The 27,097-nt window shown below is 44.9% G+C and overlaps 2 protein-coding genes across 2 annotated transcripts in view; one reads left to right on the top strand and one right to left on the bottom strand.

The window, feature by feature from the left end:
* Positions 1-3,014: 3,014 nt before the first annotated feature.
* Positions 3,015-3,992, bottom strand: LOC147435412 (uncharacterized). Its single transcript, XM_086487955.1, has one exon. The coding sequence runs from the start codon at positions 3,990-3,992 to the stop codon at positions 3,015-3,017; it is 978 nt and encodes a 325-aa protein (XP_086344081.1).
* An 841-nt stretch (positions 3,993-4,833) lies between these two features.
* LOC147435410 (uncharacterized) overlaps positions 4,834-27,097 on the top strand; it is a 90,234-nt gene continuing 67,970 nt past the window's right edge. Inside the window, exons 1-8 of the mRNA XM_086488475.1 lie at positions 4,834-5,078; positions 5,186-5,231; positions 5,549-5,732; positions 6,281-6,635; positions 6,865-6,990; positions 20,068-20,246; positions 20,336-20,429; positions 20,504-20,667. Of these exons, the coding sequence (XP_086344601.1) occupies positions 4,962-5,078; positions 5,186-5,231; positions 5,549-5,732; positions 6,281-6,635; positions 6,865-6,990; positions 20,068-20,246; positions 20,336-20,429; positions 20,504-20,667 (1,265 nt within the window). The 5' untranslated portion in view covers positions 4,834-4,961. The remainder of the gene's footprint in view (positions 5,079-5,185; positions 5,232-5,548; positions 5,733-6,280; positions 6,636-6,864; positions 6,991-20,067; positions 20,247-20,335; positions 20,430-20,503; positions 20,668-27,097) is intronic.

Below are 27,097 nucleotides of genomic sequence, written 5' to 3'. Positions count from 1 at the left end.
TTCCCCTGCCACCTGTATTGTTTTGATTTGATTGACCTTCTGAAATTGGCCCCTACAACCCCTTGGGCCTCGACCACGACCTCTACCTCTACCTCTGTTGGAGTTATAATAGAAGGCCTGTTCAGAATTATTTCTGCCATGAGAAGAAGATGTGTCAAGGTTCTTCTCCTCAAGAATAAGCATAGAAATCAAATCTTGGAACACGGGGATGTCGTCTCTTGTATTCATGGAAGACCTAAAATGTACATACTCATCTCCTAGACCATCCAAGCATGCATGGACAATGTCATCGTCTTCCACTGAGACTTTAATAGATCCAAGAGCCTCAATGATACTCTTGATCTTCAAGGCATAATCATTGATTGAGAGGTTGTTCCTCTTAACCTGATTTAGCTCCGACTTTAGTTGAAGCTTCCTGGCCTTGGTGTTCACCTCGAACACTCTGCCTAATTTTCTCCATGCAATGGCGGGGGTTTCAGCATCCTGTAGATAGCCCATCATGCCATCTGTGATGCTCATAGAAAGCCAATACATCACTTTGCTCTGGCCTTGTTGCCAGTCCCTCAAAGCTTTCCTTTGTTTTGCTGTAGCATTTGTCTCGGGAATCTCTGGTTCCTTTTCATTGTCTCCTTCTACATAGTCCCAATAACCTTTTCCTTTTAGGAAATTTGTTATTCTAAACTTCCATGCAGGGTAGTTATTTTTCTCAAGCTTCTCAGTAACAATCTGACTGAAACCGTCAGACATCTTGAAGCACTAAGACAAAATAGCTGCAATCTGCAAAAACCTACAAATCTGATGAACCTGCTATCGTGGTACCTGTAACGCTTTCTACACTCAACGAGTGTCCACAATCAAGCGTACATACAACCACTGTACTTGTACAGTAAATCTCTGTATACTGCACTTTGGAGACCTGTTCAGAAACTTGTGCGAAAAATCCCTAAAATTTTCCCCCCTACGCGAGGCACCTTCGGCATCTGGTCGTGGATTGCGAACGAAGGGATTGTGATGCTCTTGCTCTCTTAGCCTCTCTTGCCTGCACCAGGCTCTGATACCATGTAAAGAATGAGGATGCAAGAGAGCTACACAAGACAAGCACAAAGCACACAGAGATGGAAAGCTTCTTCTTCTTCTTTACAGAAAAGAGAGTACAAAATGACTAAGTGCTAAAGCTGAAAAGTAGCACATATGTACATGCGGTCACTAAGTGTGAACTTGCTAGAAGCGTACTAGGCTGGCACTATAAGTGTAGTCCAGCTGTAGAATCACTGGTAGAGATCCTCCATGTTGGTCACCTAACGCGCTAGTGAGTAAATGCCGTAAGCGGCCAAGACCCGTAGTGGATGCCAGCTCAAGGTGTAGAGCTCGACATCTCAACAATAATTCCTTCTCTGTTGTGGAGTAATTGAGCTTGGGTTTTGATAGGGCTCGGCTGATGAAAGAAATAGAACACCATCGACCCAAGTCATCTTGTTGGAGCAGTGCAGCGCCCAGACCTAAATTAGAAGCATCAGTTTGTAAGAGAAATGGCTTTTGAAAATCCGGGTGTGCTAACATTGCTGAGTTCTGTATAGCGGCCTTCAGTTGATTGAAACTTCGTGTACAGGCCTCATCCCATGAGTATGGAACATCCTTTTTGAGTAGATGCCGAAGAGGGTGGGTGATGGTAGCTAAGTTGGGTATAAACCTTAATAAAAAAGTAGCCATGCCGAGGAAGCTTTGTAAGTTCTTGACATTAGTGGGAGGAGGGTAAGAACTGATGGCTTTTACCTTTGATGGGTCAATTTGAATGCCATCTACAGAAATTAGAAAACCCAGGAACTTGAGGCTTGTGGCTCCCCACTTACACTTTCGTAACTGGAGCTGAAGATTGAATTTATGTATTCGTTGAAGCACCTCCTGTAGAATGACTAGGTGTTGTTGCCAAGTTGTGGTATGAATCAGAATGTCATCTAAGTATACCAGCACATATCTTTGGTCTATCAAGTCTTGAAAGATGAGATTTGTTGTGCGCTGGAAAGTGCTCCCCGCATCAGAAAGACCAAAGGGCATCCTGGTGAACTCAAATAAACCACTTGGCGTTCTAAATGCGGTTTTGTGAGCATCTTTGGGGTCAAGGGGAATTTGCCAATAGCCGGACGTTAGATCTAGTGACGTGAAGTATCGAGATTTTCCAAGCTGGTCCAGGAGATCATCTAGTCGCGTGAGAGGGTACAAGTCATGTTGAGTGACTTTATTAAGGGGTCGGAAATCTATACAGAATCTGTAAGACCCGTCGTCTTTCTTAACCAGGTGGGGCTCGGATGCCCAATCACTATTGGAAGGGATGATTATCCCTTGCTGAAGCATACTTGCGACTGCCTAGTTTATGTTGTGTGTGTCTTTTGGCGATCTCCTTCTACTGGCCATCTTAATTGGGGGAGAATCACCTGTGCGGATGGTATGATAGATGGGAAGGTTGATGACTTTTGGCTGACTGGTTTTGGTGAATAAAGAGGGGAACTTGGCCAAAATTGACCGGACATCTTGAGTGCGATGGGTTGTGTCTGTGATTGTGTGCTGAGTGTTGACGAAATTTGGGCCTTTGCTAGAATAGATGAAAAGGATGGGTAGTTTGCTTGGAAGGACAAGTGTATGGTGTTCAAAATTAAGTCGTGCTCGTGTCTTGATGAACCAATCACATCCCAGTGTTAGTGGGAATAATTGATGTGGTAGAACATAGAAATCATGTACAAATGTGGATGGACCCAGATGGAAAGTGCAACGTGCTACTGTCTTGGAATGATAGATTTTCTTATTATCTCCAAATAGTACAGAAATAGGGGTAGAGATGAAAGTTTCGATGCCTAACTTAGTGACCAAATCTTGACTAATTGATGAAATGGTGCTGCCTGTGTCTAAAAGTGCTTCTTGTGATGTGTTGTGAATGAGGGGGACAACTGAACACACCATGCGGCTGGAAGTAGCCGTGGCTTGAATGTGAGAATGGGTGTCTTCCACCATCCATTTGCTCAGATGTTTTCCGGAAGAGCAGCAAGGGAGGTGGCATCAGCCAATTGTACCTGACTGTTCTGGATTTGTTGTCTCGCCTGCAGCTTCCGACAGTGTTTGCGGACATGCCCATAGTTGTTGCAAAAGAAACACTTCGGTCTCCCTTGTGCATCCCGCTCTGGCAAGCTCCTTCTGGAATGGTATTGACTGTTTTGGACATCAATATCCATTGGGGTAGGGGGTTCAGGTATGGCTCTTGTTGACAAGGTCGGAGAGAGGGTTGGTATCGATGTTGAAAACTCTGTGTCCATGCTGCTTTCTATACGCTGGGCTATTTGAATGGCGTCATGGAAGGAGGTTGGGCCTTGGTCACGGACTCGACGGGCGATGTCATGTTGAAGGCGTGGCCACAGAAAATAGAGCTTCATTTCTTCATACATGGTAGGGTTAGCGCGTAAAAACAGTTGATTGAGCTTAACAGCAAACTGAGCAATGGGTTCTTTATGTTGTCGGCGCAAAGCATTTAATTGTTGAAGAGCTGTTTGTGTGACATTTTGATGTGCAAAACTTTGTATTAATAGCCGTTTTAAAAGTGACCAATTACACTTGACCTGATCATGTTGCTGGACAAACCAGGTGGCGGCTACCCCATCCAAGAGTGTTCGCAATTCCAAGGCCTTGCGATCGTCATTCCAGTTATGGTAGCTTGCAACATTGTCGAAGTGATCAATCCATGTCAAGACATCCTCCGTTGGTAGCCCAGAAAAACTCTTGGGCCGTACCTTCGCATCTGTATGCGTAGTGTTTGCCTGTTGATTAGTTAAGAAGCCTACCAAAGATTGGTTTGTGTGGTTGAGCTGTAGCAGCATGTTGGAGACCGCTGAGAACATGTGCTGTAGAGGAGCTTGTGCAGGGTCGTTTGTGAACTCGGGATGCATCGAGGCATCGTCATATTGTGGCGAGCTAGGGGCTGGTCTAGGTGAACTGACGCGGCTCATGGTTGTGAATGCGTGCAAGGAGTGTGTACTCTACTGTGCAATAAGGAGATTCGCTCTGTGTAGTGTTTGCAGAAGAACTGAGGGAAAGAAAAGTCTGGGCAAAGAAAAGGTTAAATTGGAGCGGGGGTTGAGTGCCCGCCGCCTCCACCAATGTAAAGTACACACTCTGTTGCACACTCTGATCTCCCATTATTCATCCGGCTCTAAGGGCCTTATACTACATGGCTGGTCCAATATCAAGAAAGGGTGACACCTGGCATATTGTGCCGTTACAAGTGCTGTTTACTAGGCAGACTGGGATGTCTGGGCTGGTATGCTGACTGGGCTTGACTGCGCCTACATGTCACAATATCCTCTAATTTAGTTATGTTTTACAGTTATGATTTGTTGTTTTCCTGTACTATAGTTTACATGGTTCTCTACTGCTTGTTTCTTGGGATATAATCAAAATCATTGCATATTCTTACTTAGAATACACACCTAACAATATTCTCTAATCTAATTACTTTCACATATCAAAGTTTAGTATTTCCCCATACCACAATTTATATTATTTGCTATTGCGAATCGCTAATCATAAAGTACATCTTTATGATTTCTCACACATACAGTTCAATAACATTTCTAACCAAGAATTCCAATTTTTAACCGGAGGCAGTGCCCTTGTCTACTGTAGACGACCTTGTTTTATTAATGCAACATCTGCTCCCTAAGTTGAGTGATCTTTAGTTTCCTCTTATGTATTCAAACTTGTAAGAGACCACATTACAAACCTATGGAATAAACATGTCCTCTCTCTTCAAAAGAGAATTGGGCGCTCACTCGCTCGCTCTTCAAAAATATACGCTGCCACCCTTTCCACGAGGGGACACAACGCGCATTTGGCGAATTCGGTACTCATCTCCCATTATGGATCGCACAGGAACAGGAAAAGCAAAGCTCTAGATCACACCGAAGGCCAACATTATCATGGCCTCCATGGATTCTGCGAGATCACGACATAAAGCTCTTTCTAGCAGAGCCGATCCTCAGCCTCAAGCTTCTCAGCATTCTTACAACCCTGCAGACTTTGCACCTTCTGCACCAGTAATTTTGGAACCCATAACTGCATTTGATTCTCTGTGTTCACCACTCTCCATGTTGTGTTTAAAATCCTCAAGCTTTTTTCCTCTCATGTTGCTTTCTTCATGCAGGATGGTGATGCATTCGTGCGCACCACAGATGCCTACGATGGAACTGGTAAGTTTTGTTTTTTCCTCCAACACCCATCACAACAGCACACCAGAAACATTCAGAGCAAATGCTCTATTACATCAACTCCATATCAATGGATTATAGTTTGTAACCTGTGATTCAGACAGTGGGCTCGCCATCTATTATGAAATCACATGATCCAATAAAAATGAGGGACCTGGAGTTAAAGAACAAAAGTTCCCTTAGCTCAAAATCTTCAAGTGATAAAATGTTAAAGACAGAAAAGCTGCCTTAAAAGTATTGGGTCCAAAAGTTGCGGATTCAGGATTGATTTTTTCTAAAGGTTTGTTTTTTTTCCACAGATGCTCGGCAAGTTCTTCTAGCGATTACAGTAGAGATAGAGGAGGGTCGTATGGAGGTAATTTCAGTGCGAGAGGGAGATCGTGCCGAGGAAGTAGCAACAAAGTTTTGCAAAGACCATGCAATTCCAGACCGATATGTGACTCCTTTGACAGAACATATCGTCAATAAACTTCAAGATATTGGGTATGCCGAATTCTTTGGAAAAAGTGATTTTTAGGAGTATTTTGTTTCAGAACTGTGCATTTGGTTTTCATGTTTTTTTGGGTCCTATTGGGCTCTTTTGATTGTTTGTATCTGAAATTGGGGTGCATTCTCTTCTTTTTAATGTTTCTTCTGTTGATGAAAGGAATACCTGTAGTAAGGTGCCCCTGTAATGAAATTGCATTGCAAAAGTTTATTCAGCCAGATGCGAAAGGCTTCTGAGATATAAAAAATGGAGTTTCATGGGCTAGTACTCAATTGTCAACTTGTAAGGCTGGGCCATGAATCGATATTTGTTATTGTGCAAGCATGTGCACCTATAGTTTTCATTGTGACTTGCACATAAGGTTCTAGGGAATCTAGGTGTTTTTTTAACCCTATTTTGGTTATCTTCAATGTCAAATGGTTATAGAAGGTTATCAAACAGAGCTTTTAAAAGGTATAATCATAGCTCACTGTCATTATGAGACTAAATGTTGTATATCTTTCAAACTCTAAGAACGTATAATGTATATAAACATGTTTTGCAGTAGTTTGGATGATAATAATATTGATCGCGATATGAGTAACTCAATGGTTGATGAAGCTAGACCTCAAAATAACTTTGCTGAAAGTCGGGGGGAGGACATTTCCCCTACCAGCATTTCACAAAGGAATAACCAGACTCATTCTTTGTTTGCAAAGTCAAATCCAAAGTTGTGTGATCACAAGCTATGTTCTCTCAAGTCTTTGCTTGAACAAGAGATTCCCAGAGTGAAAACAAGGAAACCAAGTGGTCACCACGAGTTACCTTCTTTTGCAAGTTTGGCCAAGTTTCAAAAGATTGAGCCCCTGTTTGAAAAGAAGTTGGAGGCACAAAGGTCTCCACAGCTTTCTCCAAAATCGGTAAATTGTGCTAAAAATGAAACATTTGAAATATTACGAGTGCATGCGCTGTAGCATAGACACACTTTTTCTCTTTTAACAATCCAGTCCCTTCCCTTATCATTTTGGATTGGATTTGTAAGGATTCTGAATGCTAGCTGCTCTTGCATAGTTGGGCTTTGTCATAAATAAACCTATCTCCTAGAAAATTATTATGCAAGATGATGACAATCATGTGGGCTCTTTACAGAAGGCTGTGTATACAAGACTTTATGTTGAGTTCTTGCGACACAAGCAGCGAATGGAAGAAGAGAAGAAGGTGTGCCTGGAACAATACCATGAGAGGTTGGAACGAGACAAACCCACCTACACAAAGGTGTGAAATTATTGTGGTTTCTGTCTGCTCTGGACTGACTCTAATTTAAAGACTCATATGTAGGGAGGGAACATTTTCTTGTGTTGGAGTCAATATATACTGCACACATTATTTGCTATTGTTGACTGCTTTTCTTTAGCAAAAAACCGAAAAAGGCAAAGCTTTGTGTAGATTCCTCTCTTAGGATTTTTTTTTTTTTTGGGATTCTTGACTTGATGACAGCATTGCGTGCATCTAGTGAAGGAGAAATCATAGGAAGAGAATAAGTTTTTTCCTCACCTATTGAGAGAAAGTAACTTATCTTACAATTTCGAGAGTATACACCTGAAAGATTTGCCACACTTAATAAATACTGGGGCTATTTAGACAATTTGGGCCTTGCTCAACTCAATAAAAGGTGCTTAGCACATATGTCCAGGCATCCCGTAATGCAATTTCACAAAGGTCTTGCACAAGCATTCTTAAACACAATTAATGGTCAAACATCTATGTGTTGGCAGTCCAAGGACCTCATCTGCATTCATGTGCTTGTTACTAGTGTGTGCTCTACCACTGAGTCCACAAGGAATATTCCCTTTGTGATGCTTCAATCAATGATCACGTGATGCGTCCAGGATTATCCATACGTGGTAGATTGTTATGCAGGACTTTTACCAATAGTTCCCTTTTTGATGCTCTATGTATCTATCTCATGATGCACTAGGAATGCTCCTTCTAACTTTTGGACATTGGAGCCATAAATCTCACAGATAATTTTGTTCTGCATGTATTGAGAATAGCATTTATTAGTAAATAGTTAATGCTCGTAATTTCTTGTCTTTAAGCTGATGAGTTGAATTGTGCATTTTAAGACCATCTGATATGTTGATCATCTATCTAGGACGAGATGAATCCATCCTCAGTGGGACATAGAAAATGATCTCTACTTACGACACAGTACCGCACGAGGGGCTGTTCTTGAAGCTCGTTGCGGCTTGCTTGCAAGGTCGAGCGCTTAGATTTTATCAAGCGCTCTACAGGTCCACCTCTGTTAAAGTCCGACACATGTAGTAGCTATCGGATTCGATTCCGGTGTGACGGGGAGTCCGTCAAGGTTGCCCGGGATCGCGCTGTCTCTTTAACATATATGTAAATGATATTTTGGATGCAGATGGGGAAACACGGGGCGTGGAAGTACCTAACTTCCTCAAGAGAATTAAGGGACTCCTTTTTGCCGACGACCTGGTTCCGCTTGCTGACTCTCCTGAAAGCCTACAAATGAGCCTGGACAAGGTAAGTGAATGGGCCAAGACCTGGGGCACGACCTTTGGAATTGACAATGCATGGTCACGGTGTTCCACGGAGACCTGCAAGACCTCCTTATGAGGATCTTTCTTCTGGGGGGGGGGAGATGGTTGTAGTAGGTGAAACGTACAAGTACCTTGGCATCGATGTAGACTCGACCTTCTCCATTGAACGCATCGTCAAGGAGCAAGCGGACAAGGATAGGAAAAGCCTATTCGCATGCCAGCACCTGCTGGCAAATCGAGCCATCCCCATCTGGTCTCGACTAACTGTTTTTAAGGCGTGCGTGTACCTAGTGATTTGTTATGGCGCGGAATTATGGGGGCCCACGATCAACGCGTCCTTCAATCTCTGCAGCGCCTCGTCGCCATCGGGATGTGAATGTTACTCGGGAAGGGAGCAAGGTCGACCTCTGTAGGGACGGCAACTCTCCACCCCGAGTTTAACATCCCACCCGTACCTGCTTTTTGTGGGGGACAACGAGCAAGGGCATTTGACAAGTATTGCTCGGTTTCATCCACCTGGAAAGGCTCCTTGGTAAACAAGAAGCCTAAGAACCAACTGTTCAAGAAGTGGACTTGGACGACCAGAACCCAGAACTGGATGAATAAGTATATCCTAGTGGCTGACTTTAGCTCAGTCTGCTACCACGCATGGGACAAGTGGGACAAGAGGCATTCGTGCATGGCGTTGGAGCCCTATAAGACTGCCGACTTTGAACAAACACGTGGATAGAGAGTGCTGGCTCTCGCGAGAGTAGGCGGACTCAAACTGGCGGATAATTGGAGACGCGGATACAGTATTTTGCTCGCTGTGCTCCCAATTAGAGGGTCATTCGCTTTCGCATCTGCTAGTGTCTTGCTCGGCGATTGATGATTCTAGGGGGCGTTGGCTAAACCGATTCAACTCCACCTTCAACGATATCGACCTGCCGTTGAAAGGACCGTTATCCTCATGCCCTCCTGGGTACGCCGTGATCCGCACTCGAGGAATGGAACTGCAGGGCACGTCCCTGTGGCGAAGTTCCTTGGTGAGGTTGTACCCCGGCACTTGGGTGCTCTGCATAGGTGGATGGAGGGATAATGCCCTCCTTCCTATAATCCGATCCCTCCCGAGGGAAATGACGGTATTCTCCCCAAGCGAAGCCAAATGAGCTACAAGAGCGCCCAAGTGCCTTGCCCCCACGGGGGGTTCAACCTCGCCAAAAAGGGGTTGGGAGGTGCTCAGGGAGACACCACCAACCTCAGCGTACGCCACATGTGAGCCGACGCCCTTCCAAGCGGGTATGGAATTTCCTAGGGGAAAACCATCGGGGTACAAGGGCAGTTTAGCGTGGTGAGCGATAAGTTACTTGGAGGAGGAAACTCCGAAGGGAAGACCGAAGCAAGTCCCGTAGTACCCGGGCCTTTGAACAAAGGTACTTGGTCGCTGTCACGTCCATAACTAGTCAGTGAGATGGGTCTCTCAAGGGCACTTCCCTAAGAGTGTAGATAATTTTGGCCTCTTGGGAAAGCAAAGCCTCACGTAGTCTAGTGACAAAAGCGTCTGTCCTAGGAGTCTGGGTGCATAGTCTCGGTCGTTCTTCTTGTGCACTTTTTTGGTGTATGAGGATAACGACCGGGAGTGCCCAACCCGACTCCAAAAATAAAATAAAATAAGTATTCAAACTTGGCCATGTCCTAATTCTAATTGCTTCAACCTTAGCAGGATTCATTTGGACACCATCCGTTGACACTATGTGGCAAAGAAAGTGGATCTCCTCCTAGAAGAGTTCACTTTTCTTAGGATTGACAAGTAGCCTGTGATTGAGTAGCTCTTCGAACACAATGGTCAAGTGATGCTTATATTCCTCTTCATTCTTTGAATAGACTATCATGTCATCAAAGAATGTGCCGACAAACTTTTGGTGTGGGCGGAAGATCCGATCCATCATCCTATTTGAACGTAGCAGGAGCATTTGTAAGACTGAACGACATCACTAAGATCTCAAGTCAAGTAGCGTGTGACTGAGTAGCTCTTCAAACACAATGGTCAAGTGACGCCTATGCTCCTCTTCATCATTTGAATAGACTATCATGTCATCAAAGAATGTGTTGAAAAACTTTTGATGTGGGTGGAAGATCCGATCCATCATCCTATTGAACTTAGCAGGATCATTTGTAAGATTGAACGGCATCACTAAGAACTCATACAGACCAAATGTCGTCCTAAACGCAGTCTTGTGCACATCCTCTGGCTTGATACGAATCTGATGGTACCCACTCGTAAGGTCTATCCTGCTAAAATTGTAGCACCCTCTAATCGGTCAAGAATATCATCAATCCTTGGAATAGGAAACGTGTTCTTGATGATATTCTTATTCAACGCACGGTTATCAATACACATGCGCCAAGAGCCATCCTTCTTATGCACTAGAAGCATTGGGGAGCAAAAGGGTGAAGAACTAGGTTGAATCAGCCCTTTCTCTAGCAGCTCCTCTACTTGGCCGCTAATCTCTTTCTGCTGAGCCACACTAACCTTGTAGGGAGGCATATTTGGTGGGCTACAACTTGGCACCAAATCTATCGCATGATCCTCATGCCTCTCAAGCAGCAACTGAGACGGTAATGAATCAGAAAAACAATCACTAAACTCTAGCAAAAATGTTGACCTTTCTTTATCCAAAACATAGAAATTTGACTGACAATTATCTAAAACATCACGTGCAAAAATTAAGTACGCAGAAAGATGATTCTTAATTACAGAAATGATAGTTGAAGCAGATACAATAGGGACAGACTTCCCTTTAAGCTTTACATCAAGGATGTGAGTTTTGCCCCTATGTTGAAGGGTGATCTTTTTGTTGAAAGACATTGAGCACTTCATGTATACGGAACATCCACGGGATTCCCAACAGCGCATTGCACCGTTCCAGTGGCATGATATAGAATTCCTCTGTGTCTAAATATGACTGAATATGCAAACGCAACTTTCCAATGACAGACGTAACACACTTTGAATAATCAGGACATGCCAACTCTGCCTCTTTTGTGTACCTCATCTCTTCAGCTTTGATGCCCAATTTGATGGCCAATTCTGGTGAGATAAAGTTTGCTTTAGCACCAGGATCAAAGAAGATAAGTGATGTCTGGTCTTTGACTTTACCCCACGCTCTGCATAACTCACTGGCATTTGAGTTTGGCCTATCACCCACCATATCTAGCACTAACCCAGCCGTGGGTTTGGGCTTCTTTGTTTTCCTGTCATATTTGTCCTTTGAGTCAGCTGGCCTCCTCCTCTGGGGACAATCTGCAGCAAAATGGCCAGGCTGCTCGCATATAAAGCATTTGTTCTCAGCCATTAAAGCCTTCTTCGCTTCAAACGACTTGCACACAAAAGGCTTCCTTTTCATTTTCTTGGCCTTAGCTTTCCCTGTCTTTTCTTCTCGGGGCTGAGCACTTAGCTTTCCCTGTCTTTTCTGACCCTGGGACGCTTCAGGAGTCACTTTCACAACGGGCTTCTATGCTGAAATTTTCTTTTGCTGACCCCCTTTCACGTTGCCCTGAAATCCACTGTCCTCCCTTCAACAAGGCATGACCAATGTTGGCAACTTCAAGTGAGGGTAGTGTTCTTTGTACAATAGTCTTGAAGCCCTTTAGGCAGCCCACAACAATACTTCTCAATCTGCTATGTCAGTGGCACAAACCTGTAGGAGGTTATTGAGAGCAACGCTTTACAAAACCTCAGATTGTACTTCTTGTAGGCTCTTGCAAGTAGCCGCAGTAAGTTGGTTCCAATCCGTCATGACATCGGCTTCAAATTCATTTGACAGCCAATGTAGATGCAAACATTTTCTTGAAGTATACCCATGTGGTGGGTGACTTTCCACCATGTAAGCGCATTACCTTTCAAGAAAGTGGCAGCTTTCCTGACCTTGAAGGCCTTTGTAAAATCCCCCCCTGCATAAGCTGTATCAAACTGATGGAGGAAAGTAAGAGCCTTTGTCTTATCCTCAAAGCCGTTGAAAGTATCAAACTTCAGAATTGCACCACCTTCTTTGTCTGCTTTTGGCTTTTCCAGAGCTCCCAAATTGTCATAGGGAATTGTCTGCGACATGGGCACTGTGATAGGGATCATCGGCGCCCCTTGGCCATTGACATTTTGCGTCACTGGTGCCATATGTGCTTGTTGGTCGAAAAAACAAGCCATGCCAAAATTGCCCAATGGAACCCCAAACTGGCCTTGATTGTACTGAAACCCTTGTTGCATGCCGATGTTACCATACATAGGGTTTGGCATCATGCCTTGCTTACCCCCAAAGATTGTTCCTGGCATAAATTGTTGGTTTCCAGGCGCATAACTTGCCATGCTTTGAGACACAGATCCACCCCCGAAATACCGAGGATGTATCGTGGATGGTGGAAAAACCTATTGCATAGCCTGGAAACTGGTTCCTTGTCCATTGAATGCAACATTGTCTTGGAGCCCCAATTGACTCTGCAACATGTGAATGCTCCTTGCCCTATGAAGACGCACAAGGGGCCTGTGCTTGAGCCTCAACAAGCTGTAACTGGCCTGTTAACTTCAAAAAGGGCGGTAGACTATACTTCAAACCTTGATTTAGCTTTCACCCATTATTAGTCATCTATTCTACCTGTGCTATAATGACACAAGAGAGGGGAATGGGATACAGATGCTAGAATGCATCTGTATGCGAGTCAGACACTAGATTGGCCCCTAAATAGGCGTCCCTTTCGGTATTTCTTTATTCTTCTACAGTTAAGAGGAAGTACAAAGAGTGCTTATAGCACTAAATCTGTATCCCGCAGTTCTTAACCTGTATCCCGCAGTTTCTATTCTGTTTGGAGGAATTTGGGCAGCATAACGGCGTAGAACCCTGCCTAAAACAGTCTGTAAGTAGGGAATCCTAAGGAGACCACTGTCCTTGTCCTGATTCCACCTTTAATTGACCAAAACAGAGCATAACGCCTCTGTAATTTCTGGTTATTGACTGGTTTTTCTCTGTTTTCAGCTCCTTGTAGCCCCTGCACTGTTCCCTGCACCTTGGGCTAGTTGCCCCTTGAATTTGGAAGGATTTAGGGTATCGAAGCAGCCCCAAACCTGCAAAAATCAGAGTTCCGGGAATCCTAATCTGTATCCAGCAATACAACACCTGTTTTGGCTAAATTTTGGCAGCACAACGGCTCCAAAATTGACCCCAAACAATTCCCAACATTGGAACTTGATTCAACTGACAAAAACCCTCTGATTCCAACTCAAAAAGAGCAATTACAGCTCGCTGGAATTTCTGGTTTTTCACTTGTTTTGAGTCCCAACACTTCCCAGAAGTGTTCTCTGACAATTGGGCACTGTTCCCAATGCATCTGGCATCCATACGGCTGCAAAACAGTAAATTTCAGACCATTGTATTTTCTGGTTAGGACCTGTTTTTGACCTAATTTCAGATGTCAACTGTCCCTGCAATGTTCCCAATGCCTTGGACTACGTGCCCCTTGATTCTGGCATGATTCCGAGCACAAAACAGTCCCAAAACAGCCCAAAATCAGCAATAAAACAGTGCTGATTTTTGTATGTTTACTTGAGAGGTTATCACCCTCTCGTTTCCCTGCTCCTGTTCCTGTTCAGGGAGGCTCTTGCCTCAGCAATAGAGCATCAAACCACAAGACTGTACATGGTCAATCTGATGAGCCCACTAGAGGGGCATAACCAGAGCAGTGAGAGGTGTGCAGGTAATGACATCCTGCACCTTACTGTACATAGAGGGTAAGCCAGCACTCCATTGAAGCTCTCCCACCTGTGACAGCACTCAAAAACGAGCTCATAGCACGTTTTTTCCTTCTCTTTAAGTAGTAAACTGGCCTCAGAGTGCCAAGTGTCACTCATTTTGTGCATTTTCCCGCTTTAGACCCTCGGGTCTAAAAATATCTCACCTGCAGCCTCTGTTGACTTGGCCACAGAGTAACAAAATGATCCCTATGTCAAACTGCACGTAATGACGTGAAGACATTTTGCCGTCCAGAAATAGCAGTCCCTAAAATTTAGGAGTTTCTGCCATTACATTCTTCTAAGTCATCTGACCCTCTTTGTACACTACAGCCACACCTAGAACTGAAATGTAGCCTATGTAGCAAAGGATTCCGCTTTGGCTGGCCAATGACCCCACTTTGGCTAACCATAGTCCTTGTCCAACCTTAGTGCTCTTTAGCCCTCAGGCTAGCACTCTCTCTGAACAGTTCCACACTGGCTATGCAATGCAGGGCAATTAGATTTCCAGAGGGGTGTTTCCAAAAGGTAAAACAAACGAAATTCCCCAAAGAAAGAGAAAATAAACAAAAATGGAATTGCCACTGGTTGGTGACACAAGCTCTACTGCACGAGACAGCTGCCTTGTCTGTTGTGACACTGGTGGCGCTTGTAGAAATTCCATAAACCTAGGATTATGCACCACCTGAGAGAACACATTCACAAGGGCAACCAACTGTGTCCTGAACGCATCCTCGTCTAGTTGCCCAGTTATATACCCTTGACCTTGTGGAGCATTCAAATCAACAAAAGGAACAGATAGGGGTGTCCGTGAACTCTCGCCACGCTTGAACATTGGAGAAGGAACAACTTGTCTATCTCTTGTGAAGAGGAAGCCTCTTCCCTGGCGTCGTTTGTCCTGTCAGCCATAGTGTATTCCTATGCTTTGTGTCTTTGCTGCAAACCAACCAAGGCTCTCTTTAAGGAAAAAGTGATTCTATCCCGGCGACGGCACCATGAAACCGGCCCGTAGGGCGGTGGACTATAGCTCTCACCCGAATCTTTACTTGAAAAACTTTACGACACAGAGACACTTTGCAAATAAACATGTGACTAGAATTAACACTTCAAACAAACCACGGCTTGGCTGCTAGAGTGCTACCAAGCAGACAGTGACACCATATAGGCCCCAAAGAGTGGCGCCCCTTTTGGTATTCCCTTATTCTTACAAAACTTGAGATAAAACCTGCAAGTTCCTACGAGCCGTCCCGCTTTTACTGGGTGGAAAATGGCCTACTCTAGCCCGATGTCGGTAGCATAACCGTTGTAGGAGGCTTCACATATAAAATCCCCATGCAAAAGGTGACTTTCCCGGTGCATACGAGCACTTTCCCAAACCTGGTGAGAATTTGCAACACGCTGAATTCTCTGTTTTTTGCCTCGAAATGCACCAGATCACCTATACAGTGATCCCCTCGCTTCCCCGAAGCTCTTGGAGGTATTAGGGATCAAGTAGGGTCGAAACCCTAAACTTGCAAAAATACACAGTAGGCTGTATGTTACTTTTCGGTCTCCGTTTCGCGTGCCGGTCGCATCCATAGCAAGCCCTCGTACTCGCGCACTTGTAGGGCTACTTGCCCTTTGAATCGGACGAGATTTCTCGCGTGAAATCTCTCCAAGTTCACTTGTACCTGGAGGGGATTAGCGATTAGCTAGTCCAATACCTGGACAAGAGGCTCTTGCCTCGGCATACGCGCATGAACCCACACAATTGTACATACAGATGGAAAGCCCTTGAGCTAGGCATTGCGATTCTGTATTCAAAGGGGGAGAGAGGTACGTAAGAGGAGAATCATCGCGCTACATAAGACAAGGGAGAAGGCCATCTTTCCATTAAAGGTGTGATCACTTGCACCCACTACTAAGACACACTTGAGTTCACTTATGAAGCAAATCAGCCCCTTCTCTCAATTTGGGTGCCCCCTTTTCATGCAGATGTGGCAAAAAATGATCTGGAGCTGCCAAGTGTCCACTTTGTCTCTTTTGAGTTAATTTCCTAGTATCCACCGACTTATTAAGTGTAGCGAGGGGCCTAAATGACTTTGAACTGAGCCTAGACACCCTTTTACTGCTTGGATTTCAGCGCCGACTAGCTCGACTATCTTGTGGCAACTTGCCCTTCTCAACTACGGGTGAAACTCTCGGTCGTCGGCCATTTCATACTGGCCACACAATGTCCGACCATTTGTAACTTCAAAAAGAGGGTCCCAAAAATTAAATAAAAATCAAGGGAAGAAACCAACAACTAAGGTTAGTGGTTGCCACAGCCTCGTGAAACTCCTCCCCCCGTTAAAGTTTAAGCATCTCAAGTGAACTGTCCAATGTGATCCCATTATTTAATTTGGCTTTTAGGTATTTATTTTACTTATTTGTCAAAGTCTTGGGTAGGGCAATTCACTGGGCTTGCTATATAGGCAACCCCTTGCCTCCATTGTATACACATGCAGTTATTCATTGCCAAGGTTGATTGGTTCATGAGACTCTCTCTCTCTCTCTCTCTCTCTCTCTCTCTCTCTCTCTCTCTCTCTCTCGTGCTCACTCCCCTTGGTCTCTACGCTTCTGCATCGTCGACTTTGACATGGTGTCAGAGCTGTGTGCTCCTTGAAGGCCTTGGACGTGGAGGAGCGATTTTGAGCAGAGAGGAGAACCTCGTCGTCGTCATCAGCTCCCAGCGCTATCACTCCTTGGCGTAGAGGAACCACGGTCCACCCCTTTCCCTTGCGTTTTGAGAGGGGCTGCCTACCGGCGCCTTGCTTGCCCCATATCCGCTGCCCACCTCTCTCTCTCTCTCTCTAACTCGCGACAACGTTTCAAAACGTTGTCCAGACTGTCTGCCGCCAGAGAGCCCGACCCCCCTCCTCGGCAGCGCACACGACCGCCTGCTAGTGCGTTTGAAACGCAGCAGGCAGTGACAATGACCCCAAGCATGGCGTTTTGAGATGTAGGAGGCAGAAGGGAGTTTCCCATAAGCGTGTTTCAAAATGTTGGCAGAGGTGACGTGGGCAGAGCTGAGTTCTCTCCTGCGTTTTGATATGTTGTTTCCGGCAAGGCCATGCAAAACGACAACCCTCTCCCCATCTGCAGCGATGATGACACCCCCCCTTGCCACTCATAAAGTCACCATTTTGAAACGCTACAGATGTGGAAGAGGACGGTGGTTAGGGACGGCGAGAGGGAAAAGGTCCCATTGTATCAGTGGCTTGGAAGGAGGGATTCTGGAGCAGTCTTTAGAAAATGCTTTGCAAAACTTCTCGAAGGTGCTTTGGTACGGCTTGAGGACGACTTTTGGAAAACCTTGGGAGGCAACTTGCAAGAGTCCATAAAGGGGCCGTGTTGAGCCTTGAAGAGCATCTTGGAAGGTGGGATTATGGAGCCCTCTATGCAGTGTCTGGAGCGGCTTAGTGAAAACCTTGCGGCCACCTTGGAAGCCACTTTTGTGCAAGGACTTGGAAAGTTTTGGAGTTGCTTGGATGGAGATGACCTCAAGACTCAGATTTTTGGAGTGCGAGAAGGTATCAACTCCAGATCTTGTAACTTCAACATGGGACCCCCTTGCTCGAGCACGCCCCACGACATCGACCAAAACCGACCAAAAGCTATGGATAACAGATCGTCAACCATCCATTTAGTGGCCTATGCATCGGCACAGTTCTCAAGGAACCTCACAAATTGTTTGGATCGAGTTTGTGAGGTCAAAAGAAAATGGAGGAGTTCGCTAGAGGACAGCGGCAAAGGTCAGTTGGACAAGGATGGCAGTACCAATACTCAATTAGCTGCCTTGGTACCCGAGAGGTACGACCACAGTTATGATTGTGATTCTATGCTTTGTTTGGCTCGGGAGTTGGAAGCCAAAGGCAAAAGCAGGAATTCACTTGAAGACAAGGATAAAGGCAAGCTGGACAGAGATTACGGTAATAAAGTTTTGACAGTGGAGATCGACATGGCACACGTGGCTGTGGCCACAGTGGCCTCGACGTCAGATTTCTAGTCAAATGACAGTTGTCATCACTAGCTTCAGCCAGAGAGAGGCTTGTGAGTGGTAGAGAGGGGCAAGCAATGCTCCCTATAATTAATTTGGACCCTTGTGTTGGAGTTCAAGTTATTGGAGTTCAATGCATAGGCATCTGGCAGGGAACCAATGAGATGTCTAAAACACTATGGATGGGCTAGCCAATTTATTGTTGTTGGTCAGATTATGGACAGGATGTGTTTCAATAGTTCATTATCTTGGAGTTTTATATTTTGGACGTGATGTGTTCATAGTTCACGAATGGGGATTATTGGACGTAGTGTGGTCTACAGCTCAAAGTTTCTTCAAAGGCAACCGATGCTCAAGATGGCATTACTTTCAGGTACAAAGTTGATGAGAGCAACATCGAGGTGTATCCAGTATCCCGGCCGGTCCTGGGTGTACATGGTAGCTTCTTCATCGACTTGGTCTCACTATTGATGTCCACTATGAGCTACACAGAGGTGTTAAAACTTTAGGCATCTCAAGTGAACTGCCCAATGTGATCCCATTATTTAGTTTGGCTTTTAGGTATTTATTTTACTTATTTGTCAAAGTCTTGGCTAGGGCAATTTAGTGTGCTTGCTATATAAGCAAACCCTTGCCTCCATAGTAAACACATTCAGTTATTCATTGCCAAGGTTGATTGGTTCAGGAGACTCTCTCTCTCTCTCTCTCTCTCTCTCTCTCTCTCTCTCTCTCTCCCCTTGGTCTCTATGGTCCGCATCGTCAACTTTGACACTCCCCCTCTCTTGTGTTCCCTCGTCACCACACCTTCTGTTGCACCATGACAATCACCATATTTGAGCCCTCAACCCTAGCTGATAGTATCCTCGGCCGCAATTGGGCAAGCCTGCAGCAAGTCGTGAACTTCGCCTCCATTGAGGTTCATGCTACCAATCTTGGGAGGTCGCTTGGAGAGTGTCAACCTTAGCAGCTAGGTCCGCTTTCTCTTTCTGGTGAAAGAAAAAGTCGAACGGGTGACTTGAGGGGTCGGTCGGGGGGGACTGCACCAAAGCTTCTGTGTTAAGGTGTGATAGAGTCCTACCGTGTCTATTGCTGCACAGTGACGACGAAAAGTGTTGAAGATGGAATGGGGATGCGAGTGAGAGGGAGTGAGCGAGTGAGTTAGAGGGAAGGGGGGCTGCAATGCAGGGAGAGAAAGCAGCAGGTGGGGAGGGGATGGGGTGTTTCGGATGCAGGGAGAAACTACGAGAGGGGAGAGGGGGGGGGGGGGGGGGGGGGTAGCAATAGCGCCAAGTGGGCCTGTGTACTAAAAGTTGAAGAGATCTCCACAACTTTTTTCACTTCTCTTTCTTCCTCCTTTTCTCTTTGTCTTCTTTTCTTCTCCTCCAACCTGAAAATAGCTACTAGGTCAAGAAACTTGTAAAATGGTATTTAGTCAATACTATGCATGATGGAGCTGATGGTTATATTGTCTCGTGGGTGACTACCATGAGTCTATACCTTGCACTTTCTTTCAAGGGTGAATCTGGGTATATCCTGGATTCATCTAGGTATATAAAATTGTTCTACGATTTGCACGACATCTAGGCTGGTCTTGACAGTTGAAAGACGGTCACTAAATAAGTCTTTTAAGGAATCTTTTTATCTGTCTCTTGTGAAGAAAGAGAGGAATTTTTCTCGTAAATTGCAAAAAATGCAATAGGATACGTCTACTTTTCCCAAGTGCATTCCACAAATCAATGTCCTGGGGCCCTCTTTTACATATCTGAGGTGATGATGGTACAGACGAGTCTCCTCTTGTTTATGCCTACAAACATGACGTCTGAAGTCCAGAATTTGTCTAAACAGAAGTATGTGTTGTATACATCAGTGGTGCATTTTTTTCTTCATATGCACTTGCGCTCGCACAGCTGGACATGATTATGTGTCTGTTAAGTGTCCGTGTTTCTTTCCTTGTTGGCATAGTTTTATCATTTTGTTTGAATGGAGATAGATTAATTACTTTTTTCTTGCAGAGAACAAGAAGGATAATGTTGATGAGAGGGAGAGCCGCAAAGCAGTTCAAAAATTATGGAGAGCTTCTCTACCAGGAGGCATTGAGCAAGGAGGCAGAAAGGAAAAAACTTGCAGAACAAAAGCAATTAGAGGAGCAATCTCATGAATTGAAAGGCATTACTGCAAAACCTAGGATTAGGTCAGTATGCTCTGTTTATTTATTTTCTTAAACTGGAAATTGTTCAGCTGTGCATTGACATTTTTTCTTGTCTGAGTATTTATTTGCAGCAAATATGCAAAACAATTGAAACGTCCCAAAAAGTTTTGGGAAAGGCTATCAACTGATGATTCAAAGCATCATCTACGTGAGCTACAGCATGAGGTCTGCTTGTGTGCACCATTGACACAACTGATTATAATTTTGCTTGAGCTGACAATAGACCTATGCTGTGACAGTCGTTGGAGATGAAACTCATGGAATGCACCTTTCGGCCAAGAATAAATAGGAATTTTTTGACGGATCAAGATGGCAATAGCTCAAATCGCTTCGATCAGTTATTCTGGGATGCAGAAAATCGTCGCCGTCGCCAAGCTGAGTACATGCAGTGGTATCCTGAAGGGTAACAGTTTTATTACTATGCTGCCTGTATAAGAAAGGCTTTATGGTCGTCTTTTCACTATTGGTAGTTAATTGTTTAAGTGTATGGAAACTTTTCTCCTCGTGACAATATCAGTAAGTTCACTTTAGCTTGGAAGTGATGCAGTATTCCTTGCTTGAAGGCAGCTTTTGATCCAGTGTTGGTATACAGGGCTTGCTAACTCGTAATTTTTATGGGGATTATAAGATTCTTTGCAATCTTTTAGTTTGTAGGAATACATTTCATACAGCGTGCTCTGCTCAAAATCCCAGAATGTCGAAGTGATGTTTGGCGGATTGGCTGACTGAAGAGGACCCTTTACCAGTGTACAGCTTCATGACTTCACATGGTTCTGATAGAATTGTGTCAGATACCTTGTGTGCTCCAGAAGAGCTTGTTCTGCATTTCCAGGGACTCGTTGTGTTAATACTAAGGCCATGTGCTTGGGTTAAAATGCATTTGATTCCAGCTTTGTTTGACAGCCCCATTAGCGCTAGGGTGTCTCCTTGCCTTTCCACATCCTTCTAAGGTCAGCAAGCTCCTCTTGTGATATTTGCGCAAAAAGTCAAAAACATTAGACACAACTGATTGGTTAAATGACACAAAGACCAGGGTTCTTCCCAATCTAATTTTACAGATAATTGCTTATGCTTGCTGGTGAGCTAGCAGCATTCACACTCTTGTGGATCAGGTGGGCCTCAAGCTGTCAACCAGTACGGCTGCCAAGGCAGCATTTGACAATTTTCACTTTCAAAACAAATACACCATGCAAGTAGAGTAGAAATTTTTATGGCTGGGCACGATTCTTTACCTATTTGGATGTAGTCTCTCTGAAGCTCTTTACGTTGTGTAGCTGACAAATATCAGGTCCTTCCTTGCGAATGACTATGGGGTGTGCCGAGAGCAAATTGTGGAAATGTTCTGGGTTGTAACTGGGGTTTCAATTTTGAGCTTCAGTGCACTCAAACAAAACACATGATATTCTTGGCAATTCGGTCATTCAGAGAGCATATACATGAATTATCAAAGCATACTTGGACTCAAGAAAACTACCAGCCATAACAAGGCCTCTCTGACAAAAGAAATGTACATTTCATATTTTGAAAGTGTTGGTTACGCAATGCAATTATTGACTATGCACAAGGCAGTGTTGGGGTATAGCCCCTGTGCTCGTCCACCTGTCTTCTGGCCACTAACCTAAAACTCACGGTATACACTCACAATTTCCATTATCTTATTCTTTGATAACAATGAATAAGGGTCTCTTATCCACTGCATGGTTTTTGGTTATTGTTTGTGTGCAGTGACTGCCTCTCTTGCTGGTAGTTTGACCCATGTATGATTTTTAGTTCATTTGCAACCATTTGTGAGGATGGCGTTAAGATTTTTTGAAATCAAGTGTCCATGTATGGAATTTCCTCGTTAGCCTTGATGGCTTGATATATACTTTTTGGTAAACACATGAAATTTCTTCTATTATGTAACTGGCAAGTCACTGGTGAGGCGGTGAATCATCAACAAACACACGTTGGACTTGAAAACTGATAAGACTTCAACTTTACAACAACTGAAAGTCGAGACAAGGTAGAGCGTAGCTCTCTGCCCAGATGTACTGGCCTCGTAAGTCAGGCGCCCTGTCAGTATATCAATACAACTGACGGGGAATCCACTCTGCAGCTGTGCAACCATGCACTGAATCTGCCAGAGTGGGCTCCCAAGGTTCACTTATAAAGGCACTGAAGCCCAAAAGCAAAAGCTTCAAGCGCCCCTAAAGCTTATTTGCCAATAAAAAGGCACCAAAAAGCTTCGCAAGTCAATGCTTTCCAAAACCGGCTGAAAGAACAAGCCCAGCTGCCATGCCACCTGCTTGCGATACATGGCAGAAAACGTTGTGCGATTTGTTGCGCGTTTCTCGGGCCACGTCAGCACGTCCGTACTGCCATGTCATCAATCTGGCTTCTCTCTCTCTCTCTCTCTCTCTCTCTCTCTCTCTCTCTCTCTCTCTCTCTCTCTCTCTCTCGTCAAATGTTCACCACTGGTGGCTTTTGGTGGTTCAAGTTTTTGATATCCAGCTGCTGCAGAGTGTGCTTTTAGTGGAAGTGCCTATCTTTCAGAAGTTGATCTCATGCTGTCTCCACTTAGCTTGCCAGGGCACTTTTTTACTCTATAGGAGAGACAAGGGGTTTAAAATTTGGGGTTAATTTGGGGAGGCTGGCCAAGTTGGGCACCCTTAATAATTTAAAACTTATAAGTGGGCTGCCATCAATGTTAAAATGACTCCAGCGAAGAGGTTTTTACTTCTAACGAAGGGGCAGCAGCCAGCGCAAAATTTCAGCATGCAGCGTTTCTAGAAAACAGTCCAGCAAATTCAGAATTCAGGCCAGCATTTTCATAATTCAGCCCTTTGCTGCAGATTTCAGCCCTTCGGGGTGTGTGGGGAAGGGTGCCGCGAAGGGGCACATCGACTTGGGAAAAGGTGTGACCATTTGCAGGAGAATTGGCCGATCGCGATGACCTTTCGTTAGAAAGGGTGCGAGCACAGAGAAGCGAAAGGGTGCATAATTATGCCGGGTACATTGCACACACTCATGGCCGTTCCGTTCTGTTTATGTTGCTGTTGTATGCGTAGAATTAAATAAGTTACCTCATACCATCGGCGAAGAAGTTGAATTCCATCTTTCTTCTGCTTCCATACAACTCCGGGAGAGGGGTAGAGTGTAGCGGCGCGGGTGAGAGGCTCACAACCTTCGGGTCCCGGGGAAAAAAAAAATTGCTCTGATACCACTGTGAGGTTTAGTGGTGCTAATCCTATATTTAAGATTAAAACTTCATACTTAAGATTAAATTGAGACTCAAGAGACTGAATGTGTGTTTGATTGATTGAATGAATGCTTGAAAAGTGAGTACAATAGGCTCCTTATATAGGAGACGAAGAGATACAAATGAAAAGACACGTCTCATGGTGAAGAGACGCAACTTTAGACGCAAAGACACATTCTTTCGGCAAAGAGTTGCAACCATTGGACGAAGAGTCGCAACCGTAGAGCGAAGGGGTGTGACCAGTTGTTGTCGAAGGAGTGTGGCTTTTGGTGAAGAGGCACGTCTCTTGAGGGAAGGGTCGTGACTATCCAAGCGTAGGGGTTCTCCTTGGCATGGCACTTTGCGTATCTGCAATCAGGAGTAGATGTAATACTGCAACATAGTCACAATCGTGACACTGTCAATAGCTTTCTTAACCATCTCAACGGTAAAGACAATGCATGTCTCTGGACATGGTATTGGGGGGTTTGGTAGAGGCAGCTGTCCCGGAACTGTGTAAAGAGATGCTGCATACTCACCCCAAGTCTCAGTGGATGTGATAGCCGGTGGAGGGGAGTGCTCATGAAAGAATCTCCATGCCTCCCGTGAGTCGTGGCTCGAAAATAGCTTATACAACTCCTTCTCTAGCTGAGCGAGATAAGCCCTCTTCTTCCGTCACACCATCCGTCGAAAGGAAATCTGTGACTGTCTATGAGTAATGACTCCCAAAAGCTCCTCTCTCTGAAGTGTGGCTCTCATCTCTCTACACTCCTCAACATACCAACTGTCCTAAGGCATGCTCCCAGAATGGGGTGTGTGCTCAGGCTGGCTATGTGGATATGCCTCTGCTGATGCATCATGTAATGTCTCTGTCAGTATCTGGGTAAGCTCCTCTAATGGAAGTCCCGGCTTCCTAGTAGCTAAGCGTCTGTATATGCCATCTATGTAGACAGAATCAATCTCTGATGTGAAATTGTATCGAGTATGTATAGATGTTTGTGCCAATTGAGCTGTGCTGAAGTGAAAAGAGACGGTAAACGTGAGAAGGGCATGATCCACTGCTACCCCAATAGGCCTGGGCCCAGGTAAAATCCTGAATACAGGGGTATGAAACTGGGCCGAGCCAAAACATAATCCACTGTGCTAGCCCCATGTCTGTGAGGAAGACAAGTGAACTCACTCGATGCTGGAAATCTCTGTAGGCCATTCAAAATGGCCAGTCCATGTGCAATCCCCATGTCTATAAAATATCCCCCATAACCAGTGTGCTCCTCATCTTGCAAACACTTGGCCAAACCCATGTCACTGACATCCAGTTCTCTCAACATCTATTCTGAGGTATCATAGAAGACCGTATGAGAGTGGCCCATCCTGGCATTAAAGTCTCCTAGAAGGATAACATCCCCATCTCTAGAGAACTCCCATATGTTCTCATCCAAAATCATATACGGTGACTGTCCCTTGGGGGATACATAGTGAGATGTGCTTGGTGGAAAATAGCATATTGCAATGTAGTGTGGCCTCCTAGTCTCCGCTCTCACCTTGACCCATATATACCTGGCATGCTCATCTCTACGGACAATACGAATGAGGGACTGCAACTCCTCCCTGAATAAGACTGCCACACCTCCTCACCACGTCCTCTATACTTTGATCTCACCTCCCGTCTACAAGTAGTCTCCCAACGATACCCCGACTCTCTCTAGGTAATGTGCCACTAGGAGTCTGGTGCGTCTCTGAGTAGAAAAGAATGTCTTTTCCTCTGAAGCTGTCTTCAAAGGCACCCACATCTAGCTTCAATGACCCATTACAATTCCATGCTGCTAGTTTTAGGCTTGTTGCATAGGTCTCGCACCGTCATGCGGTGCTTTTTTTCCAGAATCACTACTCTCCCTCCTCTGTAAAAAGCAATTTTTCCTTTCTCTCTGGTTGCCTTGATCTCCGACATCTTCTCTTGCATGTGCGCTATTTGTGCTAGGGTGAGATCATCCCCCAAGAAAATCCCGGTCTTCTTGAGTGCTGATCTTTTCTTCAAAAACTCCTTCCTAGACTCCCAAGTAGGAAAGCGTATAATGAGCACTCTTTCTTTGGAGCTACCTGTCCAATCCTTCCCTTTCTTCCCCACTCTCCAAGCCCTTGTATGAGTAGGCTCGGGGATGTTCATTCGTTTCAGAAGCTCCTTAGCTTCTTCTTCCACATTGTTAGTGTCCTTGAGACCAGTGACACGTACATGAAGAGCTCTCGTCTTCCTCTTTTGCTCCTCCTCCAAGGTCAAGTTAATGATGGCGGATGGAGGTGTGGTAGTAGACATTCCACCTTTTTCTTTCTTTGTAGTCTCAATCCACTTCTCCGCTTTGTCCGCCTTCTTCTGCGTTTGGAAGAGCCTATCTGCCCACGAGCAAGCTTCCCGTGTTTTTTGTTGCTCCTCCTCCTTAAGAGTTTTTACCCGCTCTTTGATATTGCTCAATTCCTCGATCAATGTGGGCTGGGCATCTTTATCTTTTTCTGATTTACTTTTGCACTCTGCAAACTCTCTCTTGAGTCCTTCAATCAGGGCATCCTTTTCATTCATACGCTTCTCCATCTCTGATTTCCAAACCGCAAAGGTGGTGATTGTTCATCCAATTACATTCTCCAAAGGACCTGTGCTACCTCTATTTCTGCCTTCATCCTGTTCTACATTTCTGCTGTCAGTTCGTTATACAGCTGGACTTTGCATGCCTCCTTGGCTTTGACAAGTTTTTTTTCCATGTCTGCTCTCATGAGATTGAGTTCAACCCGAATCATCATCTGAACCTTTTCATACATGGTTTCATCCTTGCTCTTGCTGAGCTTGCTTGCTCTCTGAGAGTTCGGTGACAACACATTATCAGGCATCTTCCGCCGGAAGGTGGCTGTCGCCTTGGGTGGAGTCATCTTAGCACACTGCATTGCTCAGGTTGCAGCAGAGAGGGGGGAGAAAGAAGGGCGAGTATGCAATAAAAAAAAGGATCTCACCTTGCGGTTTTGGACGAAAGGATCTCCCGCACAGTGTCAGGGAAACCACATTATGCATACATCTCTGTCTGCATTAGGCATCATTGTGTTAATCCACATTATGCATACATGATTGCTATACTGCTGTCCTGCGCGTCGTCCAGCCAGAGGAAAGCGTATCGTCCTGCTGTATATACTGCGTGCGTTGCTGTACAGAGAGAGAGAGAGAGAGAGAGAGAGAGAGAGAGAGAGAGAGAGAGAGAGAGAGAGAGAGAGAGAGAGAGAGAGAGAGAGAGAGAGAGAGAGAGAGAGAGAGAGAGAGAGAGAGAGAGAGAGAGAGAGAGAGAGAGAGAGAGAGAGAGTTACAATGTGGTGGATCTGATACAAAGTCAAAGTAACAAGATGACAAAACGACAGAATGACAAAATGACAAAATAAAATACTATGGAATCCTAAACTGCTAGGTAAGCAACTAGCTCGGATAGCTAGATCACAGGAGATCCAACATCGGTTGCTGGCGGATCTCATCAATCTCCTCCATGGTCAGTAGTCTGACCGGGCGTAGTAGTCTGATTGGGCGTCGTGCATGTCGAGCCAAAGTGATCCGAATCCTCTGATGCAGCCTTCGTCGATGCTG

This window comes from Adiantum capillus-veneris, chromosome 18 (genome assembly GCF_014529385.1).
Source record: "Adiantum capillus-veneris isolate H3 chromosome 18, ASM1452938v2, whole genome shotgun sequence".
In the NCBI taxonomy this organism is placed as follows: Eukaryota; Viridiplantae; Streptophyta; class Polypodiopsida; order Polypodiales; family Pteridaceae; genus Adiantum; species Adiantum capillus-veneris.
The sequence above is the reverse complement of the archived record's forward strand: the minus strand, read 5'-3'. Positions and strand labels throughout refer to the sequence as shown.